Source organism: Benincasa hispida, chromosome 3 (assembly GCF_027475165.1).
Source record: "Benincasa hispida cultivar pf3 chromosome 3, pf3_genome.v1.1, whole genome shotgun sequence".
Taxonomy (NCBI): Eukaryota; Viridiplantae; Streptophyta; class Magnoliopsida; order Cucurbitales; family Cucurbitaceae; genus Benincasa; species Benincasa hispida.
In genome coordinates, this window is record NC_143480.1 from 57,352,080 (window position 1) to 57,376,985 (window position 24,906).

The window sequence follows — 24,906 nt, forward strand, 5'->3', positions numbered from 1 at the left end:
TCAAAACAAAGCAACTCATTGGAGGGATCGGCTTGAGACAGCAAGGCTCAATGCATCTTCATGGTGTTCCCTTTCTAAATTTTTTGAAGACTATTCCGTGCAAGACATAAGTCTAAATTGGCATTCTTTTTTCCAACAGAATAGCTAGCCCTTGTTATTGTATTTAGTACTGTTAACTTTGTTTGGATGTATTTATTATTATTTTTTTAACCCCACCATTGATGAACTGCCACATCTTCGTCTCGGAGCTGGCCATACAAAGCCAAACACTGCCAGTAAGCTCGCCGGCCGCCCGCTGAGACCTTCCGACCATTTTTCTGTGGCTTGCGTTCCAAGAAAAGTTTGTCGACCAACCGAATAGCCTTTGATTTCATCATATCCTCCACAGCCTCGGCTTCTGCTTTCATTACGACGTAATCTTCGGCATTTACGTTAGTTGACAGCCAATCCAATATGCCGACTTGTGGTTCCTTTGAGGATGGCTCTTGATCGGTACTCACTGTCTCGATCTTGTACATTTCGAATTTCTTGTTTCTGGTAGGGTAGTTATGGTCGAACCAGCTTGTACCGCATTCGCCTTCCTTCTTTGGAAGTCCAACTTCGATGAAAACCTTGGCAGGAGTAGCTTTTGAGAGAATTGGCCATCAAATTTGGAAGTTATCGTGTTCGTTGCAAGTATCGCCTCGATTTTTGCAACGTTACTCGCGGTGGTTCGAGGAGGACATCTGCGAGTTCATTTAGGGCTGTTGCTCTTCTAGCATCGGATTCGTATGCTAAGAGTCGTCACCGAGAGGGGGATTTGATCTCATTTTGGCCTAATTTGGTCTTCTCCACATCGACGAGAGTAGAATCATCAGATTGTTCAAGCATTGTTTGATGCGATCGAGGATCCTCTGAGAATGGATTCGAAATAAGGTAAGGAAACGATGAACAAAGCCAAGAGCACGACTCAAGTAAGAAATCTCAAAACCCTAGATTCTACTACAGGGTGCTTATTTGTTTATTTATTTTTTTTAAAAGGAAACAAGTCTCTTTATTAATAAAGTGAAAAGAGATTAATGCTCAAAGGACAAGAGGGTTATACAAAGAGCAAAAAAGAACCTAAGGAATAGGAGACGTGCACCCGTGCATCTCAACTAGGCTCACACCCCCTTAGCGCCCCTCATCATATCTATACAAAACTAACATAACAATAAAAGCAATGGTCAATCAAGGGCCCAAGACAAAACAAAATAAAATACAAAACAAGCGAAAATAGTTGCTAACTGATATGCAATAATGCAAATGAAAACTGACAACTGCAACAAATAATACAAAACAAAATTGAGACAAAAAGACTAAAATTTTGGGAAGATGAAAGTCTACCAGTTTAAACATAATTCCTGTATGGAGAAATCTTTGAAAGTCTTGCATAAAGTGCACCAGGATGAAGCATTTCTCCTTGCTAATTCAACCCGATCCATCCAAACTACTTCTTTGTGAAGGAAAACTCTTTGGTTTCTTTCAAACCACAATTCTGCAAGTAAGGCCTTAACCATATTAACCCAAATTAACCTAGGGCGCTTCTTTAGTAAAGGGCCCATTAAATTTTGCTGAACATTATTACTAAAGTTGTCTCCGAACACCCAAACAATGTTAAAGACGGAGAAAAATTTCTACCAACATTTTGCTGAATATGAACAATTAAAGAATAAGTGCTGCAAATCTTCACCATCCTTTTTACACAAAGGGCAAAGAGAAGGTAACAAGCAAACCGAAGGGAACTTTCTTTGCATGACTGAGGAGCAATTTAGGAGGGCAAAAATCATTCTCCACACTTGAATATTTACTCTCCTCGGACTTTTACCCTTCCATAAAGCCTTATAAAGACATTTGTCCAAAGGGGATGAAGGGGAGAGATGAGTAGTAAGGGACTTTACTGAAAAATTACCGGATGCTTCTAAGGACCATGTTCTCGTATCAAAATTTTCCAAAACTCTCTTACCAGAAATTAGAGTTAGCAAATCCTGAAAATCTATTATCTCATTGTCTTTAAGCAACCAACGAAAGACAATTGACCAAGAAGCCAGCATGTGATCCCAATGAGCTGCTATGGATCCCTTTGGTAACAAAGCAATCTTGATAAGTCTTGGATACCGAATATTTAGAGGAAGTGCATCTACCCAATGGTCAGTCCAGAAAGCAATCCTAGCACCATTGCCAAGTTTGAAAGGAGCCAAAACTTCCACTTTCAACCAAATTCTCGAAATGCTAATCCAAGGGCTTCTCAAACTATTTCCAGTCTTCCCATTTGTATGCCAATGGAAGGAGTCTTTTCCATGAATACTTCTAACCACCTGTCTCCATAAGGGGTTTTCTTCCTCCATGTATCGCCAACCCCATTTAACTAGTAAAGCCTTATTTTTAATTTTGAGACCATCCAAACCGAGACCTCCATCAATTAAGGAACGTGTAACAATGTCCCATTTCACCAAATGGTTTTTTTTACTACCCTTTTTGCATAATTCGTTCTAATGAAAGAATTGCTTTTTCGGGCATTGCAAATAAGGACATATTATAAGTTGGAAGATTGGAAATGACAGAATTACACAGGGTAGCTCTCCCTCCTCCAGACAAATTAAATCTCCTCCATTTATCTAATTTTTTATAAACTTTATCACTGCCAAAAAGAAGCTTGCTTTGGGCACCTACCTAAAGGCAGACCCAGATAAAGAAAAGGCAAAATTCTGCCTTGCAATTTAAAGATCCAGCCATTTGCAGCAACTCATTTTCATCTATATTAATTCCACCTCAGGCTGATTTTTCCCAGTTCACCTTTTGTCTTGATCACCATTCAAATAACTCAAAGGCTTCTTTCAGTTTGAATAACATACAAGTATCATATTTGCAAAAAAGAAGAGTGTCATCTGCAAATTGGAGAAGTGGAATATGAATCTTCTCCTTTCCTACCTCAAAACCTTCATACAACCCATTTCCATAGAGCTTTATTTAGAAGAGCACCCAACAACTAGGAGGAAAAGGAATGGTGATAATGGATCACCTTGCCTAATTCCCCTAGATGCAAGCATACATCCTCGTGGCCTTCCATTAATAAATATAGAGAATTTGGGATTTTTTATGCATCCCATAATCCAAGAAATCCAATGCGGAGCAAAACTTTTAGAAGACATTACTTTTTCTAAAGAAACCCCAATCAACATGGTCAACAACTTTCTCCATATCGAGCTTAAGAATCCACCCCATTTTCCTTTTTGCTTGGTATTCTTCCACCACCTCATTTGCAGTTAACACTGGTTCTAGTATTTGTCTGCCCTCAATAAAAGCATTCTGGTATGGGCCAATTATAGTGTGCTTATCTTTCTTCAATCTTTCCGCAGGAACCTTAGCAACTACCTTATAGGTTAGGGTAGTAAGGCCGATTGGTCTGAGATCCTTAACAAAAACCGCATCCTCTTTCTTTTGAATTAAGCATATGAAATTTTCTTGGACATGTGCATTCAGTCTTCCATTCTCATGAAAATCATCAAATAGCTCTTTAAAATTCTCTTTTGCCAAATACCAAAACTTGGAAAGAAACTCCTCTGTAAAACCACTGTAAACTCCACTCTTATCCCACATGGTCTGCATATGAATCCCTGCAGGATGCTTAATTACCAAATACAGACCAGGAACATGGTCATACTTTTGGGGCTTTGCTCGGAAAGCTTGAACCAAGCTGAACGCCATGGATTGATTGAACTGAAAACTTCAAATTGCCGGAGGTATTAAAAAAAAGGTTTTTGCGTGGTTGATTTGGGGCAGAAGCAGAATTGAAGAAAATTGCAGAAAAGATATGAGCAGGGCAGAGAGGGAGAGGGGAAAGCTAAAGCAGGGGGAAAGGGAATCTTTAGTGAGTGCAAAATCTGGCAGCGGTGTAAGACCCACAAGGGCTACACGAGAGGATTGAATTCTTGACCATGAAAACATCAACTGCCTCATCCGAAGCACCTCCGTGGTTTCTCCTTGCAAAAGAAAATTTTGTTTGGATGTATCGGGTAACCATAGATTGATGTTATTGGCTTAGTAAGGGTGTTAGGGCTTTATTGAACTTGGATATTATGATTCTGTATTTCGATGTGAGATATCCTTGGATATGATGAGGGTGCTATGGGGTGTCAACGTAGTTGAGATACCGGGTGCACCTCCTGATCATTCTTATATTGTACTTTGTACTTTATTTTCATTATATCAATGAAAACCTTTATTTCTGTTTCAAAAAAGGATAGGCTACTGTTTCTATATGAATCTAGTGTTTGCATTTTTGCATTTAGTAAATTCTTCAGTTTAGCACCGAAGTGTTTGCATTTTCAATTGGTCTTCTTAATCGTTGTAATCTATTTTGTACCCTTTTAAAAGTGTTTTAAAAGAGGCAATTGTTCAGAGAGACCACTGATCATGTTCAAATTTTGGAGGTTATTTAAAATTATAAGCACAATCAGTAACTTGATAGAACGAACCGAAGGTACTTCTGGACAATTCTGAACCCTCCAGTCTTTCAATCTTTTCTCATTCATAACTAAAAGATACCTTTCTCAATACCAATCTTTCCAGCCTGATTTTGAGGCTAAGTAATCATAAGTGAATCAACAATGAGTTTTAGTTGCCTTCTTTGTCCACAGTAATCCATTTGACCAGTTAAACAAAATCTATGCACAATTCAGATTATTATCATTTTTACTGAGTGAAGCATGGTAGCTAGAATACTTTGGTGCTCTTTTCACATGGTCTTTTTAGTGGAAAGATCTTTTATTTCTCTAAGCTTCCTTTCTGGCCGTTAAATTGAAGAATTCACTTCTGCTACTTTTGTTATTCAGGCGTTGCTACATCCGATTCATTAAGAAGGTGAATGAAAGGAAAGGAATGGAAGGCCAGGAGGAAACCAGAAAAGCTTTTGATTTTATGCTTAGCTATCTTGGTGAGCTTCTACAAGTTATTTTCCCTCTACTTTCTTTTTTGAACTTTGCTTGTTTCACATCATGTTTTTGATTATAGACCATATCTTAGGTCTCTCATAGAACCTAGATTGAAGTAGAATAGAATTGAAATATATAAAGTAAAGCAGCACAACCACTCCAAAGTAATTTGAGCTACTTAGTCTTTCCTCTCTTGAGATCACTCAAGTCTAAACCTGCAAACTATAGCTTTGCCTTTTCTTCTCCCACTCACTCATCCTAGTAACAATACTGCTGTGCTCTTAACTCTAGTATCATTTCAAATCATTATTGAACCCAAAAACTTTAAGGGGATGGGTCATGGTAAATTTAATCTTATACCAAAACTTTGTAACTATCATATAGGCATTATTTTGCATAGTTGGAGTTTGTTCGTGTAGAGGGATGTCTTTTTTTGTGGGCTTGGTTTTTTGTATATCCGTGTATTCTTTCATTTATTTATAAATGAAAGTTGTTTCTATCAAAGAAGTACAAATCTTAGATCGATACTTCCATTGTAGCCAGCATGAAACCACAAAGAGGCTAATAGCTTGATGGAAATTCTTTTATCCAACGGAAGATTCACATGGGTGAGAGAGTAATGCGGCTTTACGCTCAATTATAGATCGATTCTTTGTTTCGAAGGAATGGGATGAAATCTTTGAAAACAAGACTGTCAAGACAGGTCCAGTTATTCTCTGACCATTTCCCTCTCTTATTGGAAGCTGGAGCATTTGAATGGGGGCCTTCTCCATTCCGATTTTACAATAGTTGGCTGCACAACAAAGACTGTTACCGGTTAATTGAAAGAACATTGAGTACAGTCCATTCTCAAGGCTGTGCTGGTTTTGTAATATCTGCAAAGCTGAGAATGTTAAAAATAGTGTTGAAAGAATGACAAGTTAACGATAAAACAGAAAAGAAAAGAAGAGAAGAGTACATTCTTGAGGAATTAGAAAGAATGGAAATAATGGATGAAGACAATGAAAACACTGATAGTGACCTGAACTTAAGGCTGTCCTTGAAAGTGGATTTACTGGAAATTCTCAAAACAGAGGAAAGGAATCTGTTACAAAAAAGTAAACTCAACTGGTTAAAGCTAGGAGATGAGAACACCAATTTTTTTCCATCGGTTTCTAGCGGCAAAAAAGAGGAGGAATCTGATTTCAGAGCTAATAAATGATCAAGGCACTCCAACCAAATCCTTCCGGGAGATTGAAGAGATGATTTTGAATTTTTACTCATCATTTACTTGAAATCTTTAAGTGCAGGCTCAATACCTTTACTGTTTGATTGGACCAAGGTAACAACAGCCCATAATATCAGCCTAACAGCTCAATTTTCAGAAGAAGAAATAAGATATGCCTTGAAGAATCTTGGGAAGAACAAAGCTCGGGGGCCTGACGGATATACAGTTGAATTTTTCATAAAATTTTGGAGATACTTCTGAGGGGATTTCAAGCAGCTCTTTGAGGAGTTCTATGAAAATGGGAAGCTGAATGCTTGTGTCAAGGAGAATTTTATATGCTTAATTCCAAACAAAAGATGCGGTTTTGGCCAAAGACTTTAGACCCATTAGTCTCACCACCTTAACATATAAAATTGTGGCAAAAGTCTTAGTCGAGCGACTATAGAAAATTATGCATGATATTATAGCACCCACCCAAAGTATTGAAGGAAGGCAAATCTTAGATCCGATTCTCATAGCCAACGAAGCAGTCGAAGATTATAGAGCTAAAAGGAAAAGTGGGTGGATTCTCAAATTTGACATGGAAAAAGCATTTGATCGGGTGGATTGGACTTTTCTTGAAAAGGTCCTAATTGGAACATTTTTTGATGCAAAATGGATAACATGGATGATGGGCTGTGTCACAAATCCAAGATGCTCTATATTCATTAGTGGAAGACCAAGAGGCCGAATTATAGCTTCAAGGGGTGTTTGTCAAGGGGATCCTATATCACCCTTACTTTTCCTTTTGATAAGTGAAGTATTGAGCTCGTTAATAGGAAGGCCTCATGAAAAAGGCTTCTATGAAGGTTTTCTTGTTGGGAAGGAAAAAGCTCATGTGTCTATTTTACAATTCGCGGATGATACCTTGATTTTTTGCAAATATGATGTATAAATGCTTGATAGTCTGAGGAAAATCATAGAATTTTTTGAATGGTGCTCGGGGAAAAAAGTAAATTGGAAAAAATCAGCACTAGTTGGAGTTAATTTAGATGATCAAACAGTTATCACAGCAGCTGGAAGACTGAATTGCAAAGAAGGCAACTTGCCTTTGACATACCTTGATTACCCTTGGGGGGCTATCCAAAGAAAGCCTCCTTTTGGCAAAATCAAGCTGGACAAATGTAAAAGGTACAATCTATCAAGAGGGGGAAGAGCAACACTCTGTAAGTCTATCCTTTCTAATTTACCCACTTACTACATGTCCTTATTCCTCATGCCGGAAAAGGTAGCTAATTCAATAGAACGATTGATGAGAAATTTCTTTTGGGAGGGGCACAAAGGGGGTCAAATTAATCATTTGATAAAATGGGAGGTAGTCTCTTGAAATCAAAAGGATAGTGGCTTGGGCCTTGGTGGGATAAAAAAGAAAACTATGGCATTACTTGCCAAATGGGGTTGGAGATACTTTAATGAGGAAGATTCCTTTTGGCACCAAGTTATTGGAAGCATCCATGGAAATGACTTTTTTAATTGGCACACAGCAGGAAAAGTTAATTTAAGCCTTAGAAGTCCTTGGATTAGCATTTCAAGAGCATGGGTTAAAGTTGAAGCCTTAGCACTTCACAAACTCGGAAATGGCAACAGAATCCGATTTTGGTTGGATTCTTGGGCAGATAAACTGTCTCTAAATGTACTCTTTCCAAAAATATTTAAGATTGCTCGTCAGTGGTCCTTAGAAGACTCTTGAAAGACGATGAACTAGATGAATTTCAGAATCTTATTGGGCGGATCTCAAGGAAAAAGGTGATAGACAGCCCTGATACTCGATTCTGGTCGCTAGAATCAGGGAGTTCTTTTTTGGTCAAATCATTGGTTAATCATCTCCAAATCTTATCCCCACTGGAAAAAGACCTAGAAAAGACAATTTGGAAGACCAAGAGTCTGCGCCGGGTCAATATCACAATTTGGATTATGATTTTTGGATCCTTAAATTGTCCGAGACACTTCAAAGAAAACTTCACACACACTGTTTGTATCCTTCAACCTGCCCTTTGTATGACAAATAATGAAATCCAGCAGCATCTGTTCTCCGAATGCTCTTACGCTATTAAATGCTGGCAGAATCTATTTAATATATTTGGCATCAGATGGGTATTTGGCAGGTCCTCCCGTGAGAATACATTGCAGATTCTAATTGGACCTAAGCTGAAAGCGGGCCCAAGGGTGCTATGGATTAATGCAATCAAAGCACTATTATTGGAAGTGTGGTTCGAGAGAAATCAAAGAATATTCCATAATAAAGCAACCCATTGGCAGAATTGTTTCAAAGCTGCAAAAAAACACTTTCCTCCTTGTGGACTTGAAGATTTGTAAGATGTCTAACAAGTGGAAACTAATATTAATTGAGGAGGAAATGAAACTAAGTGGTAACCCAGAATCTTAAGTCTAAAGGCATGAAGATTTTTAATATTCAAGGAAGAAAAACTAACAGAAAAAGGTAAAACTTTTGAACTTTAGGTGTCAAACATTACAAATTAAGCAGAAAAGATAAAATCCTAATTTGATATATATATATATATATATATATATTTTGAAGAAAATCCTAATCTGATATTTAAGATGTCATATCTTTGACATTAATTTAAACCATTACTTATGTGTCAGTATCTAACGGTAATATTGCATTTTCTACTAGGTGTTGACATATCATCTGGCCCTGTGTGGATGGAATACATTGCCTTCTTAAAGTCACTTCCGGTTTGTTGAACTCCTTATATCACATATTTCTTATCACCATTTATTAATGAGTTTGGTGGTTTGTTAATATTATAGATAATTGTTGTTCAGTTTGTGCCACCGTATAGGCTCTAAGCTCGCAGGAGTCACAACGTATGACTGCAGTGCGGAAGGTCTACCAGAAAGCTATTATCACTCCTACCCATCACATTGAGCAACTGTGGCGGGACTATGAAAATTTTGAGAATTCTGTCAGCCGTCAACTGGCAAGTCAACTTCATCTTTGGCTGTGGTCATGATTTCTTTTATTGATCTTAGCTGTTGCATTTTTTTTTTCTTTTTGATAAGAAACAGAGAAATGCATTAAACCAAGAAAGAAAGGAACAACCTAAGTGCGAGGGTTGAGGAACCCCCCAAACAAAATCAAACAAGAAGTGCCCTCCAATTGTTTAAAATCATAAGGAGACTATAGTTACAAAATAATTTAGTGTAATTTGTACACCATCAAGAGGCCGTGTTCTGAACCTGGGCCCAAAAAGAATCAAAAGAGGTAAACTTATCATCAAACAACCTACTATTCCGCTCGTTCTACAAATACCACAAAAGCGCGCAGGTTGCACATTGCCAAAGAATTCTAACTTTAGCCACAAAAGTTTGCACCATTCAGGCCATCCATAAACCAATCATCAATTTGCTTAGGGTGGCAACTAAGCACCCCGAACGTGTAGGATCAATATGGAAACCCTAAAAGGGGGTGTATAGGGTTTATTTAGACTAGTGAAAAACTTTTTTACTAATGTGGGCCAAATTAAACAAATTACCAAACTTTTGTTAATTAGTAATTTAAACAAGAATTTTATGCAAATATGAATTCAAAAAGATCAATAAATTGGTATTAAAAAATTCAAGAACAAACTACAGCAATTAATTCTATGCAATGAAATATATTGCAAAATTAAATAGGAGAGGGATAGAGAAATTGACATCGGGAATTTTATAGTGGTTCGGCACAACTGGTCTACATCCACTTCCCAAGCTCCTCTTAGGTACTTCACTAGAAGTCTTTGACTCTTTCTATGGCTTAGAGTTGAACTGCTACAACGTTCTTTTTCTAGGCACAAGAATAAACTCGATCCTTTCCAGGGTTGAGGATCAAACCGTTACGACTCTTTTTCTGGGATCAAGAACAACCCTTGCAAAATGTTTGTAAAAATAAAGAGCACACTTGACAAACTCTCTACAAAAGTGGATTTACAAATTTAGCAGTCAATAAATCAATCCTCACAACATAAAATATCTCTTTCAAGAAGAAGATGAAAAGAAGAAAATTGAAGCTTGGAGAGAGAGTAACAATGGTGGCTTAATGAGTTATGGAGGATTGAAAATAATAAAAATTGTTGTTGAAATTTAGAGAAAATGAAGTGTTTAAAAAGAGAAGGAAGATGGTGAAAACCACATTAAATTTGGACCCTTGGATCTTTGTAAAATTCAAATCAAAGGTTGAGATTAAAAGTAAATAAAATAATATAAAATATATTTTTTTTCAATTTTAAAAACAACTTCCAACGGTCACTATTGCAAGAAAAAGTAAAATAGATTTTTTTTTACCAATTGATTGTTAGACACCATGAATATATATATATATATATATATATATATATATATATATATATATATATATATCAATCTATCTATCTATATAAATTATTTTTTTAAAAAAATTAAAACCAAACCAAAGTCCAAAATCTATTTTCTTTTTAAATCCAACCAAAACTCACCATGTGTCACTCTTCAAATGCTCCACTTGTTATCCTCTAATTGAGTCAAATTTGATGAATTTGACGTTACGTCACGTCATCAGCTCGGGATTTTTTCTTTAAGATTGTTTCGGCCATATTTTCTTCGTTTGAGGTCCTATTTAGGTGATTCAAATTGCGTTGGAATCGTTGTTCCGAGCTCTACGTAATGGACACTTCAAAACACTCAAATTATCAATAAATAAAAGTAGGTTTGTTATTATCAAAATATTACTTAATTAATTAAAATTGATTAATTTGAGATTAAGGGCCATTCCAACAGAACGTAGCAAGAAGACAATTCCTACCTCTAGACGCAAAATCACAGTGTAGAAACAGATGGTCCACAGACTCCATCTTTTTAAGACAAAGAAGGTTGATGGAAGGGGAGAGGGACTAATTAGGGAACTTCCTCTGAAGCTTATCATGAATATTTAGACTTCTATAGGCAAGGGACCAAAGGAAGATCTTCACTTTTTTAGGAATTTTTAATTTATAAATAAGGTTGACCAAAGGCAATTTAGTTTTTGAGACACCCATAGTCATTTTGAGGAAGGTGGACTTGGTAGACAAGCTGCCCGAGGCTTCCAGATTCCAACGCGAACTGTCCCTAGTATCTCTCACCACCCAATCGGTTAGCAACTGGGCAAGAGCAATGGAGCTACCCATCTCTCTGTCAAAAATTCCTTTTCCTAACCCCAAATCCCACGCCTGGTTCAAACTATTTCAACAATCCGTAATGACAACATATGTTTTAGTAGAAATAGCATAGATATCGCGATAAAGGGAAGCAAGAGGTTGGGGAGTACACCATTTGTCTTCCCAAAACCTGATTTTTCTACCATTTCCCACCACAAAGTCCACAAACCGAAAAAACTAATCTTTTTGTTTCATAATGCTGTTCCAAAATCTGAACTTCCCTTTGTCTCTCGGTCTCAAGGAACTCCAACCATGGTCATCCATGCCATAAATAGTTCTAATAACCTTCCTCCAAAGGGCTGTCTCCTCATGGCAGAACTTCCACAACCATTTCATCAACAAAGCACCGTTCTTTTGACTTAGGGACCCAATACCAAGCCCACCGTAGATCGTAGGGTGGGAAGACCATTGCCACTTGACAAGATGATAAGTCGGTTTAAAACTCCCACCGTCCCACATAAAATCTCTAATAATTTTCTCCATCTTGTTGATATAACACTTAGGGGCCTTCAGCAAAGAAAAGAAATAACACGGTAAACTGTGAGAACTAATTGTGCAAGAGTTAACCTCCCTCCTTTAGAAAGGACCAAACCGCGCCATTTATCAATTTTCTTTTTGAACTTCTCTTCAAGAGCATTCCACGCCACCTTAGAAGCATTCCTTCCTCCTAGAGGAAGCCCAAATAAATAAAAGGGAAGCAATCTACTTTGCAACCCAAAAAATCCACACTGGTAACAAGCTCATTAGGGCTCAAATTAATCCCAATAAGGGAAGTTTTGGAAACATTTAGGGAAAGACCTGAGCCCAGTAGGAACAGGTTGACAACCAACCACCGAGCCTTCAAATTCCCCACACTCCAAGAGCAAAAGATCAACGTATCATCCGCATTAGTAACCTCAACCAAAGGCCTACCAAAGGAAAATCTCTGACCATTCTTCTTTCACTACAGTACAAAATAAGACTACCGAGAGCATCCCCAACAATTGTGAACAAAAAAGGAGAAAGGGGTCCCCTTGTCTAAGGCCCCTCTGAGCCACAATCTTCTCCCTTGGTCTCCCATTAATGATAATAGAGAAATTCGTAGAGGAGAGACAACCCCAGATCCACTTCATCCAACTTTTTCCGAAACCTTTATGCTTGAGGACCGCATCGAGAAAATCCGAGTCCACCTTATCATAAGCCTTTTCAAGGTCGAGCTTTAAAAGAGCCCCTTTCTTACTCAAAGCTCTCCACTCTTCCACAGATTAGTAGCTTTCTTAGCTGTTGCATTTATATGCTGGACTTATGTTCCAGATGAATGAAAAACTAACTATATTTGCGTCTTTAAGCGCATGTTATATACACACATGCACATGTATGTATCCATGAATGTATATTTTTTTCTGTAAAGACTAGTAAAAATGATTGATTTTATTTTCTGGAGCAGGCCAAGGGACTAGTGTCTGAATATCAACCAAAATTTAATAGTGCTCGAGCTGTCTACAGAGAGAGGAAGAAATACGTCGATGAGATTGATTGCAACATGCTTGCTGTACCACCGACTGGCTCCCCAAAGGTAATTTTCCCCTTCTTTTTATGATATGTGATTGGTGCCATATGTTTCTATTCTTCAAGCTTGTGAATACGTGTGATTGTTCATTCAAGGATGCTGCAGCTATCTTTTTTTTCTTAACGAGGGTTTTCCTATCTTTTCCTCGCTCTCTTTTTTTTTTTTTTTTCTTGTAATTGTACAACAGTGCGAAATTGAACGTCATCATCGGTGCCACTGTTGTGCTGAAAAGGTTGCATTATTTCATTGGCTAACTCTGCTTTCAAAGAGGTCATCATCGGTGCCATCATTGTCCTGAAAAGCTCTGCGTTATAGCGAATTAAATGAAGCCTCTTCTAAATCTCTGCATATTTTCCAATTTTTTTGTGGAATCTTGTTTTTCTTTTGCTCCTCTTTTTGACGAGGGGCAAATTTTGAATCAGGAGGATTTTAATTTGAAATTTTGCTGAATTCGACCTATTTTAGTTGGAAATTTTTTTGATCAAAACATGATTTCAAATCATTTTGTTTTTTAAATTCTATGCTTTTTTTAATTCATTCCAAACACAAAAAATGATGATTTGAAATCCTTCAAAATCTAGTAGTTCCAAATAGGTGTAAATGCATGGAACTTATCATGTTTGATTGTTAGATATTAGATATCCCCCTGCAGAGGATTACTAATATGTGGTAAATACATTATGTTTTTTGTGATCGTTTGGTGGGTAATATGAAGTTAAAATTATTGCTTAATTTGCTTTCTTCGTTGGAAATTGGTGACATGCTCTGGTAAGGCTGTATTACTGAAGCATCCTACCATGGATCGGCACTGAAATTATCCAAGGGTTTAAAATTTGATCTCACAGGAAGAGCTGCAATGGATGTCATGGAGGAGGTTAATAGCGTTTGAGAAGTAAGAATTTCTGCTATAGGTGTTTCTTACTTCGGTTTGTGTTGAAAATATTTGGTGTCACTTTTTTTTTTTGTGGCATTTGGGACATACATACTATGTTCCCATTCCTCAAGTTTATGTTTTCAATGACGATGGAATGCCTTGCTGGACCTCCTATAGTTAAATCACCCATCAATCCAAAAGTGTAAATTTAGTTATATTAATACAGCAATACCTACCTTCACTTTTGGGTCTTGAAAATTTATAGAAGGCTCAAGAAGTAGAAATTGAATATTAGTTTACAAATTTAGGGTATCTTGCTCTGGTACCATGTTAAATCACTAACCAACCCAAAAATTTAAGTAGATGGGTTACGAGAAATTTAACTATATCCAGTACTTCAATATGATTTAATATGCTTCCACATTTGTTACTATGGAAACATAAACTTTGAGAGTCTCTTGGACACATCACATACAGAGCAAAGTTAATATTTGGTATTTTATTTGGTTTATTATGGCGTTTTCTTACGTTATAGTGAAACTGAACAATAAGAAGAAAGTCGTTTGCAAGCATTTACCATTTTACCTGAACACGTGGAATTTTTAATTTTTTTTAAAAAAATTATTGTTATTATTTTATGGCCTTTCTGCAAGAAACCAATTTGAGTAATTGAGTGCCTTCTGGGCCCCTTCTGCCTGTCAATGATAATTTGAATAGACAAATTATTATTAATATTTTGTGTATAAAATGTATCGTCTGTCAATGTTGTTGATCTATTGCATTGGGGTTGCGTTCTGATATTGAGGCCAATTTTAATTTCTTGACATATTTGATCCAGAGGAAATCCTCAGAGGATAGACAGTGCATCATCCAACAAACGGATTATATTCACATACGAACAGGTAGCTAAAGATTCAAAATCATTGATATGCTCATGGCGATTACATTTGTGTTATGGGTTATTAAGGACATTCATCATTCATCAATTAATGATAAGATTTTCTTTTCAGATGTAGAAGTAGATTTATGTTCAAAAGTTTTTGCTTTTCCAAATAATTGAATTTAGCTAATAGTCTCGTTATTTATTTTTATTGTCTATTTTAAATTTATTTATTTATTTTTTTATAAGAAACAAAGGTAATATGTTCATCAAAAGAGCCAAAAGCCCCCTCCCGCAAAACTAAACAAGAAGAGCCCTCCAATTGTTAATAATAATAAGATGGCTAATTTAAATTTAAAATTATGGTTCAATTGAAAAAGAGACTTCAGCGCTAGAATACTTTTGGCCTGTCCTGAGATTTCATGTTTTTGTTGAGAGAAACTGATTTAGGCTTCTCATGTAGTTAGATTTATTTACCGGTATGAATTTTATGGTTTACTTGCTTCATTAAACAATTAAAAGTTAAGTCCAATTTGGTCATTTGATTTTTGGAAATTAAGCATATAACCATTACTTCAATCTATACTTTCTTTGTTTTTGTTATCTACATTCTAGGATGTTTTCAAAATTCACACCAAATTTTAAAAAATAAAAATGTTAGTTTTTAAAAGTAGTTTTTGTTTTTGGAATTTGACAATAAATTCAAATGAGAGGAAAATTATTATAAAGAGATTGTGAAAAAACAAGCATAATTTACAAAAACCCAAAACTAAAAGCCAAATGGTTATCTAATAGAGTCTAAATAATTTGTTTTTAAATTTAAAATTCTGTTGCGATCTTTGGCATATTACATTTAAAAGGAAGTTTGCATACATATTTGTGCTCTAAGTCAAATATATGGAGTTTGGTATAAATTCAATGATAGACAACTTAAAAATTCTACTGAACACAAAAACTTAATGACAAGGACCAAAACACATATTTATGAAAGTTTGATTGTCGAGTCAAGGCCTTCCCTCCACTACACGCTAGGTGTCACAATCGCACCCTCGTAAGGATCTCGAGGCGATTGTACAACACTTGTTCTGCCGTTGTACAAGTCAGCCAATCCAAATTCGAATAGCCGATGGCACAATGGGTGTTTCTCACAACCTCCACCCCCGTTTTTGAGAAAAGGTTTTTAGAAAATGGGTTTAGAGAAAAAGGTTTTCACAAACGTTTAAAAGCATGATTAAGTAATGCAAATTAGTCGTACAACTAGAAAGCAATAAGCAACAACACGACTTTATAGCCAACAACTCACGGGTATGAGGATATGATGATTAGTCTTATCCCCATATAGTGCATTTTGAACAAAAACACATCCACCACCCTTGCATATGGAAATGGACGAGCGGTCACACACTAAGAAAAGTACATAGAAAGTAAACTACTTAGCAAAAGGAAATACATAATGATAAAAGCATGGTAAAAAGGGGTGGAGGCGGACATGCGGCCATGGGCAACATGCCGTGGACAAGCATGATCGTGATATTCTCCCGCACTCAATTGGTTGACGTCCCTGTCAACTGACTCTGCTCGAACTCAGCAAATTGTTGAGCAATTGCCTTGAGGTCTTCTGCGCGCTCCCAAGGATCTTCCCTGTCGTGGAAGCTTTTCCACCTCTCCAGGAACTCTTCCAAACTTGGTCCCGATCTTCCAATTCAGTCACTTCTTCCATCAAGTCTCTCATTGACTTCTTCCTCTATTGTTTCCTTGGCATGGCAGGCAGAAGGGTCACCACCTTATATCGCTCATCAGCATGGTCGGAGTGATAGGTTTTCAATCTACTTACGTGGATGACATGTTGAATCTCCATCCATGATGGTTAATTGCACCCGATAAGAGGCTTTCCAGTTTCGATGACTTCCATCGGTTCTCTATAGCTGCTCACGAGGCGACGTTCTCTTTGGGCTCGACATCGAGACTGTCTTAGGCACAATCTTACCCGAACTTTGTTCCTTGGTAGGAACTCTCGGTGTCTGTGCTTCCTTCTCCTCCTCTTTGGAGGCAGGGATTTGTGTAAACTGTCCGACTCGATAACGCGACATTTTCCCAAGACACACAGAATGTCTTGAGGGGCCTTCTCTTCCGTGGTTTCAACTGACTTATGGGTAACGTCCTCCAATTGGAGGGCTGAGATCATCTTTATCCCATTCGGTTGTTTGATCTCGGCATGCACAATGGTGGACGTAGACCTTGTGATCACTAGACACTTCGCGAAGGGTATTGGTATTACCTTGTGTTCAAGCACGAATTCCATCCCCAACACCATGTCAAAGTCATCCATTTTGACAATCACAAAATCGGCATGGCCACTCCAATCCCCCAATATTACGACTGTTCTCTTTACCATACCTGTAATAGGCAAGGCCGCAAAGTTCATTACTTTCATTTTTTACCAGCGCCTCCTTCCCAACGGAGATTCAACCGTCTGGCTTCTATTTCGGACATAAATTATGGATGGCTCCTGAGTCGACCATGGTACTTTTGGTCGATCTATGGTTGACCCAAGCATATACATACATCAATCGCACCCTCGTAAGGGTCTCAAGGCGATTGTGCGACATTTGTTTTTGCCCTCGAACAAGTCAGCCAATCCAAATCCAAATAGCCGATGGCACAATGGGGGTTTCTCACAACCTCCACACCTCGTTCTTGAGAAAAGGATTTTAGAAAACGGGTTTAGAGAAAAAGGTTTTCGCAAACGTTTGAAAGCATGATTAAGTAATGAAGATTAGTCATACAGCTAGAAAGCAATAAGCAACAACACGGCTATATAGCATACAACTCATGGGTATGAGGATATGATGATTAGTCTTACCCCCATATGGTGCATTCTGAACAAAAATACATCTGCTACCCTTGCATATGGAAATGGGCGAGCGGTCACACACTAAGCAAAGTACATAAAAAGTAAACTATCTAGCAAAAGGAAATGCATAGGATGAAAGCCCTGGAAAAGCAAGGGGTGGAGATGGATATGCGGCCATGGGCATGCGGCCATGGGCAACACACCCTGGAAAAGCATGATTGTGACACTAGGCCTTTCTTCCTCTTTTTGTACATACCTTAATGATGGGAAGCCATTGATTTGATGTGCATGTGCATGTGCCAAACACAGAAAATGTGGAGACCTAGCATCAGGAGTGAGTCCCACCTTATAGCACATGAAAAAGAAAGAAGGAAAAAAAAAGAAGAAAGAGAAGAAGAGAGAGAAATCCAACCAAGTTTTAGTATAAGCATTTTCTTTGCTTCTAGCATGGGCTGTTTTTTATTTCAAGTTATCTCCTGTTTCGAAATGGTTTCATCTTGACATCCATTTCTTTATAATTTTACTATTATTATTTTATTGATTTCCTTTTTCCACTTGGATCTTTTAGTGTCTTATGTACCTGTACCATTATCCTGATGTATGGTACGACTATGCTATGTGGCATGCAAATAATGGATCAACAGATGCTGCAATTAAAGTATTTCAGCGAGCTTTAAAGGCTCTTCCTAGTAAGTTAAATTCTTTTTCTTTTCTGTTGGTATTTTCTCCATTGATATCCTGAAACTTGATTCTCTTATGTCGTGAATGTGATAGTGATTTTCAAGCATGTATTTTAGTTTCTTGCTTTCTTGTTTTTTTCATTAATATACGGTGTTGATCAAACTAATAATCTCCTTGGGTACATGTTTAGTATTTGCTTAGCAGATTTGTCTCAAGTAGCTCAAACATTTTGGTTCCTGTAATTTATACTCCTAGTGTCAGTTTCTCCTCCCCCCCTTTTTCCCTCTCTCTCATTCTACAATCACCCTTTCTTTTACTTTATACACAGACTCAGATATGCTAAAATATGCTTACGCCGAGCTAGAAGAATCTCGTGGATCACTTCAGGCATGGAGTCTCGATTTCCCTCAACATTTTGTATGCCTAGGCTGTCCATTTGTATAACTCTGATTCTTTATTGCAGTCTGCAAAGAAAATATATGAAAGCCTTTTGAGCGATGGTGTTAATGCGACTGCACTAGCTCATATTCAAGTGAGTATCATTATTTCTTCCACATACATGCTTGGCTCCGTAAAGATAGTTGGCTCACACTTAATCAGGACTAGTAAACTGTCGAAGACTTTAGAACCAAGGTTTTATGGGAAAATGAAAATCATATTAACTTCCCTGTTTTTGTGGAAGTGATGAATCTTTAGTGTTCAAGGGAAAGAATCTTAGCTCAGATATGTTTGTATGGATATACTATTAATGTTATAGATCATGTCAGGTTTTAGGCTGGGGTGGGATCTTGTGATTAAACAAGGGTGTAGAAAGATCCTGATGTCTTGTTATTGGCAGAAACGGGGAAGAAATTGAATTATTTCATTTTCATCTCCTAGAAATTCTTTGTTGTATGGTTTACTTTGTAAAATATCTGTATTGTATGCCTTGCTATCGAGAATTTTTCGGGAAGGATATCACACTGGTGGCTTGTGGTGCAGTTTATCCGTTTTCTTAGAAGAAACGAAGGAGTTGAGGCTGCTCGCAAGCACTTCTTGGATGCTCGCAAATCCCCAAATTGCACGTATCATGTTTATGTTGCTTATGCCATGATGGCCTTTTGTCTCGACAAGGATCCCAAGGTCTCTCTCTTTCCACTTTGGTAATGCTGTCTAGATCTGACCAGATACTCTTGATCCTTAAGAGAAGGAACTTATTGTTATCCTTATACTTTTAACGTTGTCATTGGTGTTAAAATCAATGTAATTGCTTCTATTCGCATATGAGGTTAAGATATGGATTGTACGCTCTCTTAATGCTCTGCCCTTCGATGCTTTGGATAAATTAAATTATCTGGCTCCTATGATCATGATTAATTAAAGGCATGTTGCATGTAGCTAACAAAGAATATGCGTAGATGTTGATTTAGTTAGTTCACGTATTTACCATATCTAATTTATTAGATGTATTTAAATTGTGATCATAAGATTTTTCCTTATATGTTCTAGTTCTTTCTTCTACTCAAGCGAGAGCCTTGTAACTACTGTACAATGATAATTATTATTTTCTGAATTTTACTTGAAAATCAGCAGTATCAGCTTATCTACTTATCTTTAACGATGCTGCAGATTGCACATAATGTTTTTGAAGATGGAATGAAGCGGTTTATGAATGAATCCACGTATATTCTTGAGTGAGTTTGACGATGTCTGATATTCTGGTACTGTGAGCTTTCATCTGAATCCACACATTGTGGTGACAATTATTATAAAGTTTCAATAAGTTAACAATCTTTTACCTGCAACTCTTGAGAGTCCGAATACAATTTTCAGATTACCCTTTACCCCCTACAATTAAGCTAAGGTTTTCACTCTTTGGGGGTATAATATCTGCTCTTTAGGAGTTCGAAGGTTAGGAACAAAATTATTTTTGATGGGGATAGGGAAGTATTCTAAAAAACTTTTCAACAATGTTCCAGTAGCTTCGAAACCCCTCCTGTTTCTAATGAATATCTTGGAAAAGCTCCAGTGTCTTAGATTTTCTTTTTTATATCTTTTTTTTTTCATAAATATTTTATATTGTTTCATATATAAAAAATTTGTTTGCATTTTGCATTGTAGGCCTGAAAAAAGCCTCACTTTTTTTTCTTTCCTTCTTTAGTCCTACCTGTAGGGCTATTGCGATTTTAAAAAACATTACTAGAATTGGGGAGATATTGATGATGTGAGATAGCTTAACTTGGTGGGTCATGAATGGCTGCCAACAACCAGAACTTCATAAATATCCTCTATTTTGTTTACTGTTCAGCAGAAAAGTTTTTTGGCCCATAGCCTGTTCAAGGGAATAACTTTTAATCATCTCCTCTCTTATGGCTTATAAAAAGTTATTGCCAACTTTTTTTTTTACAGATATGCAGATTTCCTTGCTCGCTTGAATGATGACAGAAATATTCGGGCTTTATTTGAACGTGCTTTAAGTACCTTACCTCTAGAGGAGTCTGCTGAGGTAGCTGAAATTCTGTGTATTAATTTTATTCAACAAAAGGACGAGCTTTTAGCCTCAACAAAGTGCATGGTGCATTAGTGCTTATTCTTCTGTTTAGCAATTTTATATACAAATGAACAATGGATTTAAGTTTCCTTGTTTCTTTTCTAGTGCGATTCTAATTGGATTGAATAAGAAAAGAAGTTAATGTTTTTATAATACTTCAAAATTTTAGATCTTTTCTCTACTTAACCTCCATGTCTCATTGACCAATTTTATAGCAAACTCACATTAGTGCATTAACTTTTTGACACATACACCCGACTAAAAAAGAAAAAACTCGTTCTCGAGTTCGAATAAATAAAGCTTTAGTTATTATTAGTTTAGTTGTTAGTTTTAGATTAACAAGTGGTTAATTAGTGTTCAGGACGAGTTCATTCTTTTTAAGTGGGGTTGAATGATGAGGAGAATTGTTAGATTCTTTGTAAAGTTTAGTTGTTAGTTTTAGATCAACTATTGGTTTATTAGTATTTTAGATTGATTTAATTTTTTTTATCTTATTTTCTTGTAAATAGCCGCTTTAGGGTTGTAATAAGAAGCTTTTTGAATATATTTGAAAATAAAATATTGTTCTTATAGAGTCTGCTTTCAATTTTAGGAATGGATTTCTCTTGTTTGGCCACATATTTGACCTAATACCAACCCGCTTCATTAGTATAACATGTGTACTCCTAATTTTTCATGTACACATTTACATGCCTTTACTGGCCTTGTGGATTACCACTGAAAGCAGTTCAGTTTCTATCTGATAATATGTTTTAACAGGCATAAAGTTGTTTTTTAGTACTAATTTTAATTTTTAGGTCGTGCATTCCCACGTCTCGGATCAGTTAGGATTCCTTCACCTGCACCAAAAGCCTATCAAAGTTCCCAAGAATAGAGTAATGCTCTGGACAATTTTATTTATGAAGTTCAAGGGAAATTACAGTCTGAAAAGAAAAGTACTCAACAATTCAACAAGGAAATAAGAAAAAGAACCCTAATCTCAAGCACATTCAAGAGGGCTGGAATTCCACTCCTACAAGCTAAGCTTGCCCAATTTTCCCCAAAACATTCCCCCCTACCCTCTACGTAAAGCCCTTCTTAAATCCCTCATTCCCCCATAACCAACTGGTCCCCACTTCTAACAAACAGAATTTTTACCAATTAATCCCTCCTCTCTCTTCCTTATACCTTCTTACCCTTACGTTTATATGTATTTATAATTAGGGGCCTTACACATTCCTGGTTCATTCTTTGATAAAGGATTTTTAGTAGGGTCCAACTACCAACAATCTTCTTTAGTCATCTCGAAGGATGCATATGAAAATTTTAGGTTCTCATGAGATTCCTGGTTCATTCTTTAAGAATGAGTATAAAAAATGTTGGAAGCTCATGAGAATTTTGCTTCTATCTTCGTGGGCATTTGTTCCATGGTCTTGAGAGGACTTTGTAGCTTGCGTTTAATAGAGTTCTTTTCTAGACTCTTTGGTGTGGGCGGAATGGTCGTATTTTTTGAGACTCTTCTTCCTCTTATGATTATTTTACGGATTTGGTTGTCTTGAATGCTCTTTGTTGCTGTAAATATAAACACCTTATAGTCTTTCTTTAATTTTCAATTGGAGATCTTTCATGTAATTCATCTTTTGGTGTTTGAGAGTCTATTAACTCCCTTTATTTCATTCATGAAAGAAATTGTCTCTAATATAAAAAAGTGTTCAATTTCTTGCCTCCTTTTTGGGCTTCTATTTCATGGGTAAATTTGGACATTTTGTCCAAAGCATGTCATGTTCTTCTCTCTTATTTTCTCAGTATTTCGTGTTTAATACTTTGTTGTGCATTTGCATCAATGATTTTTTTTAATATACTTTTTTTGTGGGTTTGGTTTCTGAGGTATTCTAGACGTCTTTGTCTTCTCTAGGTTTGGAAACGGTTCATCCATTTTGAGCAAACTTATGGAGACCTGGCTAGCATGCTGAAGGTACTACTTATATTTTTAATTTTTTTTTTCCTTATTAATAAGAAACGGAAATGCCCTCAAAATAATCAAAGAACCGCTTAAGGGCATGAAGTAGATACTACCACTCCCACACAACTAACAAAAGAGAAGCTTCCACTTGTTAATAATCATCGTCCAAAGGCTGTAATTGCCAAAGAATTTAGTTTGTACACCACCAAGAGGCATTGTGATGTAGCCTTAGAGATAAAAGGAGAGATATCTCCAATACTAAAATCAAAGTCTTTATTATGAATCAAAAGTTATCAATAAAAGAACTATTTATAGAATTGGAAAGTAAATTAATCCTAATCTTAATTAATCAAAGAAACTAATTCTAGTCCTAATAAACCATGAAAACTAATCCTAATCCTAATCCTAATCAATTAAGAATTAGACCAAGATACCCTAATTTACCCTAATCTTACTATGTCACTAATCCTAACCCTAATAAACCAAGAAAACTAATCCTAGTCCTACTCAATTAAGGATTAGACCAAGATACCCTAATTTACCATAATCTTACTACATCACATTGTGTTGCACCAAAAATTAAACGACTCAAAAGAAGAAAACTTATCTTAGAAAACCTTTCTATTCCTTTCCTTCCAAAGGTCCAAAAGACTTTTTCCTTGCCGCCAAAGAACCTACCATTGGGCTTCTCCATTAGCCAATCACCAATTTTCTTAGGTAAAACAGAATTCCAATTTCCACCCCCAAACACTTTAAAAATAGTGTGCCGCCCTTCAGCCGCGGAAGGACAGTGTAGAAACAAGTGCTTGTTGGACTTCTCTTCTTGAAGGCATAAGCAGAATATAGATGGAGAGATCATCCAATTTTGGAACTCCCTTCGTAGCTTCTTGTGGGTACACAAGCTTCTTTTGTCTAGCAACCATAAGAAGACACACTTCTTGTTTTTTTTTTGTTTTTCTGTTTTGGGAATCTTAAATTGCCAGATTAGATTCACCATTGGGTAATTCAATCTCATTGCCCCATTGGTTGACTTCATAAAGGAAGATTTAGGAGTGAAGTTGCCCGTTGTATCAATCTTCCAGTTCTTAGTCATTACCCACCATCCATTGCTTCACTGTCACCTTGTTCCAGAATCTGTCTAATTATACATGTCAATGTATCCACATGCACTGTTCTTTTTTGGCTGCATACAAGAAACATCAAATGACATCAGGTCATTATCGAGTTGTTAGATACATTTGATTTTGGGAATTCAGGCCTTACACATACTCAGTTAGCTGGTTTGTATGCTGATATGCATATCTATTTTTTAATGGAATCTCATGTTTCAGTCCCTCAAAGGTTCCTTTTTCATGTATGTAAACATTACAGTAATTTATCGTAAGGATGTCTGGCTCCTGTCGAAAGGGTGCAACCCTCTCTTGGAAATTCTCAGATACCTTTTTGAAGGATGGGTATGTGAACGCACTCTCCCTTGATGAAACCCCTCTTTTGTTATTTTTTTCTTCTTGATAGTTCAGTTTAGAGAAATGAGTGAAGAGATCATCGATTGATCAATTATCCATACCACAAAAATCATGCAAAGAAGGGGAACGAGAGTAAATGATCTTTGTCCTTTACAAACAACCTATCACATTATCTAGAACACATCAAGAAGAGGAACAAAAACAAAATATCTCTCTCTTTTGCAACGTATCACAAAATTTAACCTATTTATTGTTAACTTTTGAACAAACGTCTACATTTTAGAAGGGACGCTTTAAGTATCTCATTACAAGGATTGAACCGCATATCTAAACAGTAGAAATGGAAAGAAATATTTACAAGTGAAACTGGCACTTGGATTACATGACAAAAACATCCATTTCTTTAGAAATTATCTTTAAAGAAGATATTAAATGATCATGGGATACAAAGGCATAAGTTGATCTTTTATCAATACTTTAACACTCTCCCTCAATTTTGGACTTGAAAATTTGTAGAATTCAACAAGAAGAAAGCAATCTTATTTGGGATGGAAATGACATTATAGGAGTTTGAAGTTTTAACTCATGACCTCTCACATTGGTATTATTAAATCACTAGTCAACCTAAAGGATTAAGCTGATGCCAGATGGGTTATGACAAATTTTATATTATATCAACAGTCTAACATTCCCCTCCCTTGTGGCTTGAAACTTTGTTAAAGGACCAACAAGTTAAATTCAATATAAATGGAGGAGGA

General features: G+C 36.6%; 2 protein-coding genes across 3 annotated transcripts in view; one reads left to right on the top strand and one right to left on the bottom strand.

Moving 5' to 3' along the window:
- CSTF77 (Tetratricopeptide repeat (TPR)-like superfamily protein) overlaps window positions 1-24,906 on the top strand; it is a 45,216-nt gene that overhangs the window by 14,077 nt on the left and 6,233 nt on the right. For both annotated transcript variants that reach the window (XM_039025229.2, XM_090312089.1), the window contains exons 6-18: window positions 4,854-4,954; window positions 8,837-8,898; window positions 9,006-9,143; window positions 12,799-12,927; window positions 13,767-13,813; window positions 14,634-14,697; window positions 18,098-18,218; window positions 18,539-18,597; window positions 18,674-18,742; window positions 19,192-19,332; window positions 19,819-19,883; window positions 20,599-20,695; window positions 22,635-22,694. In XM_039025229.2, coding sequence (XP_038881157.1) covers window positions 4,854-4,954; window positions 8,837-8,898; window positions 9,006-9,143; window positions 12,799-12,927; window positions 13,767-13,813; window positions 14,634-14,697; window positions 18,098-18,218; window positions 18,539-18,597; window positions 18,674-18,742; window positions 19,192-19,332; window positions 19,819-19,883; window positions 20,599-20,695; window positions 22,635-22,694 — 1,153 coding nt within the window. The remainder of the gene's footprint in view (window positions 1-4,853; window positions 4,955-8,836; window positions 8,899-9,005; window positions 9,144-12,798; window positions 12,928-13,766; window positions 13,814-14,633; window positions 14,698-18,097; window positions 18,219-18,538; window positions 18,598-18,673; window positions 18,743-19,191; window positions 19,333-19,818; window positions 19,884-20,598; window positions 20,696-22,634; window positions 22,695-24,906) is intronic.
- Window positions 92-616, bottom strand: LOC150037404 (uncharacterized). Its single transcript, XM_090312090.1, has one exon. The coding sequence runs from the start codon at window positions 516-518 to the stop codon at window positions 207-209; it is 312 nt and encodes a 103-aa protein (XP_090168216.1). The 5' UTR covers window positions 519-616; the 3' UTR covers window positions 92-206.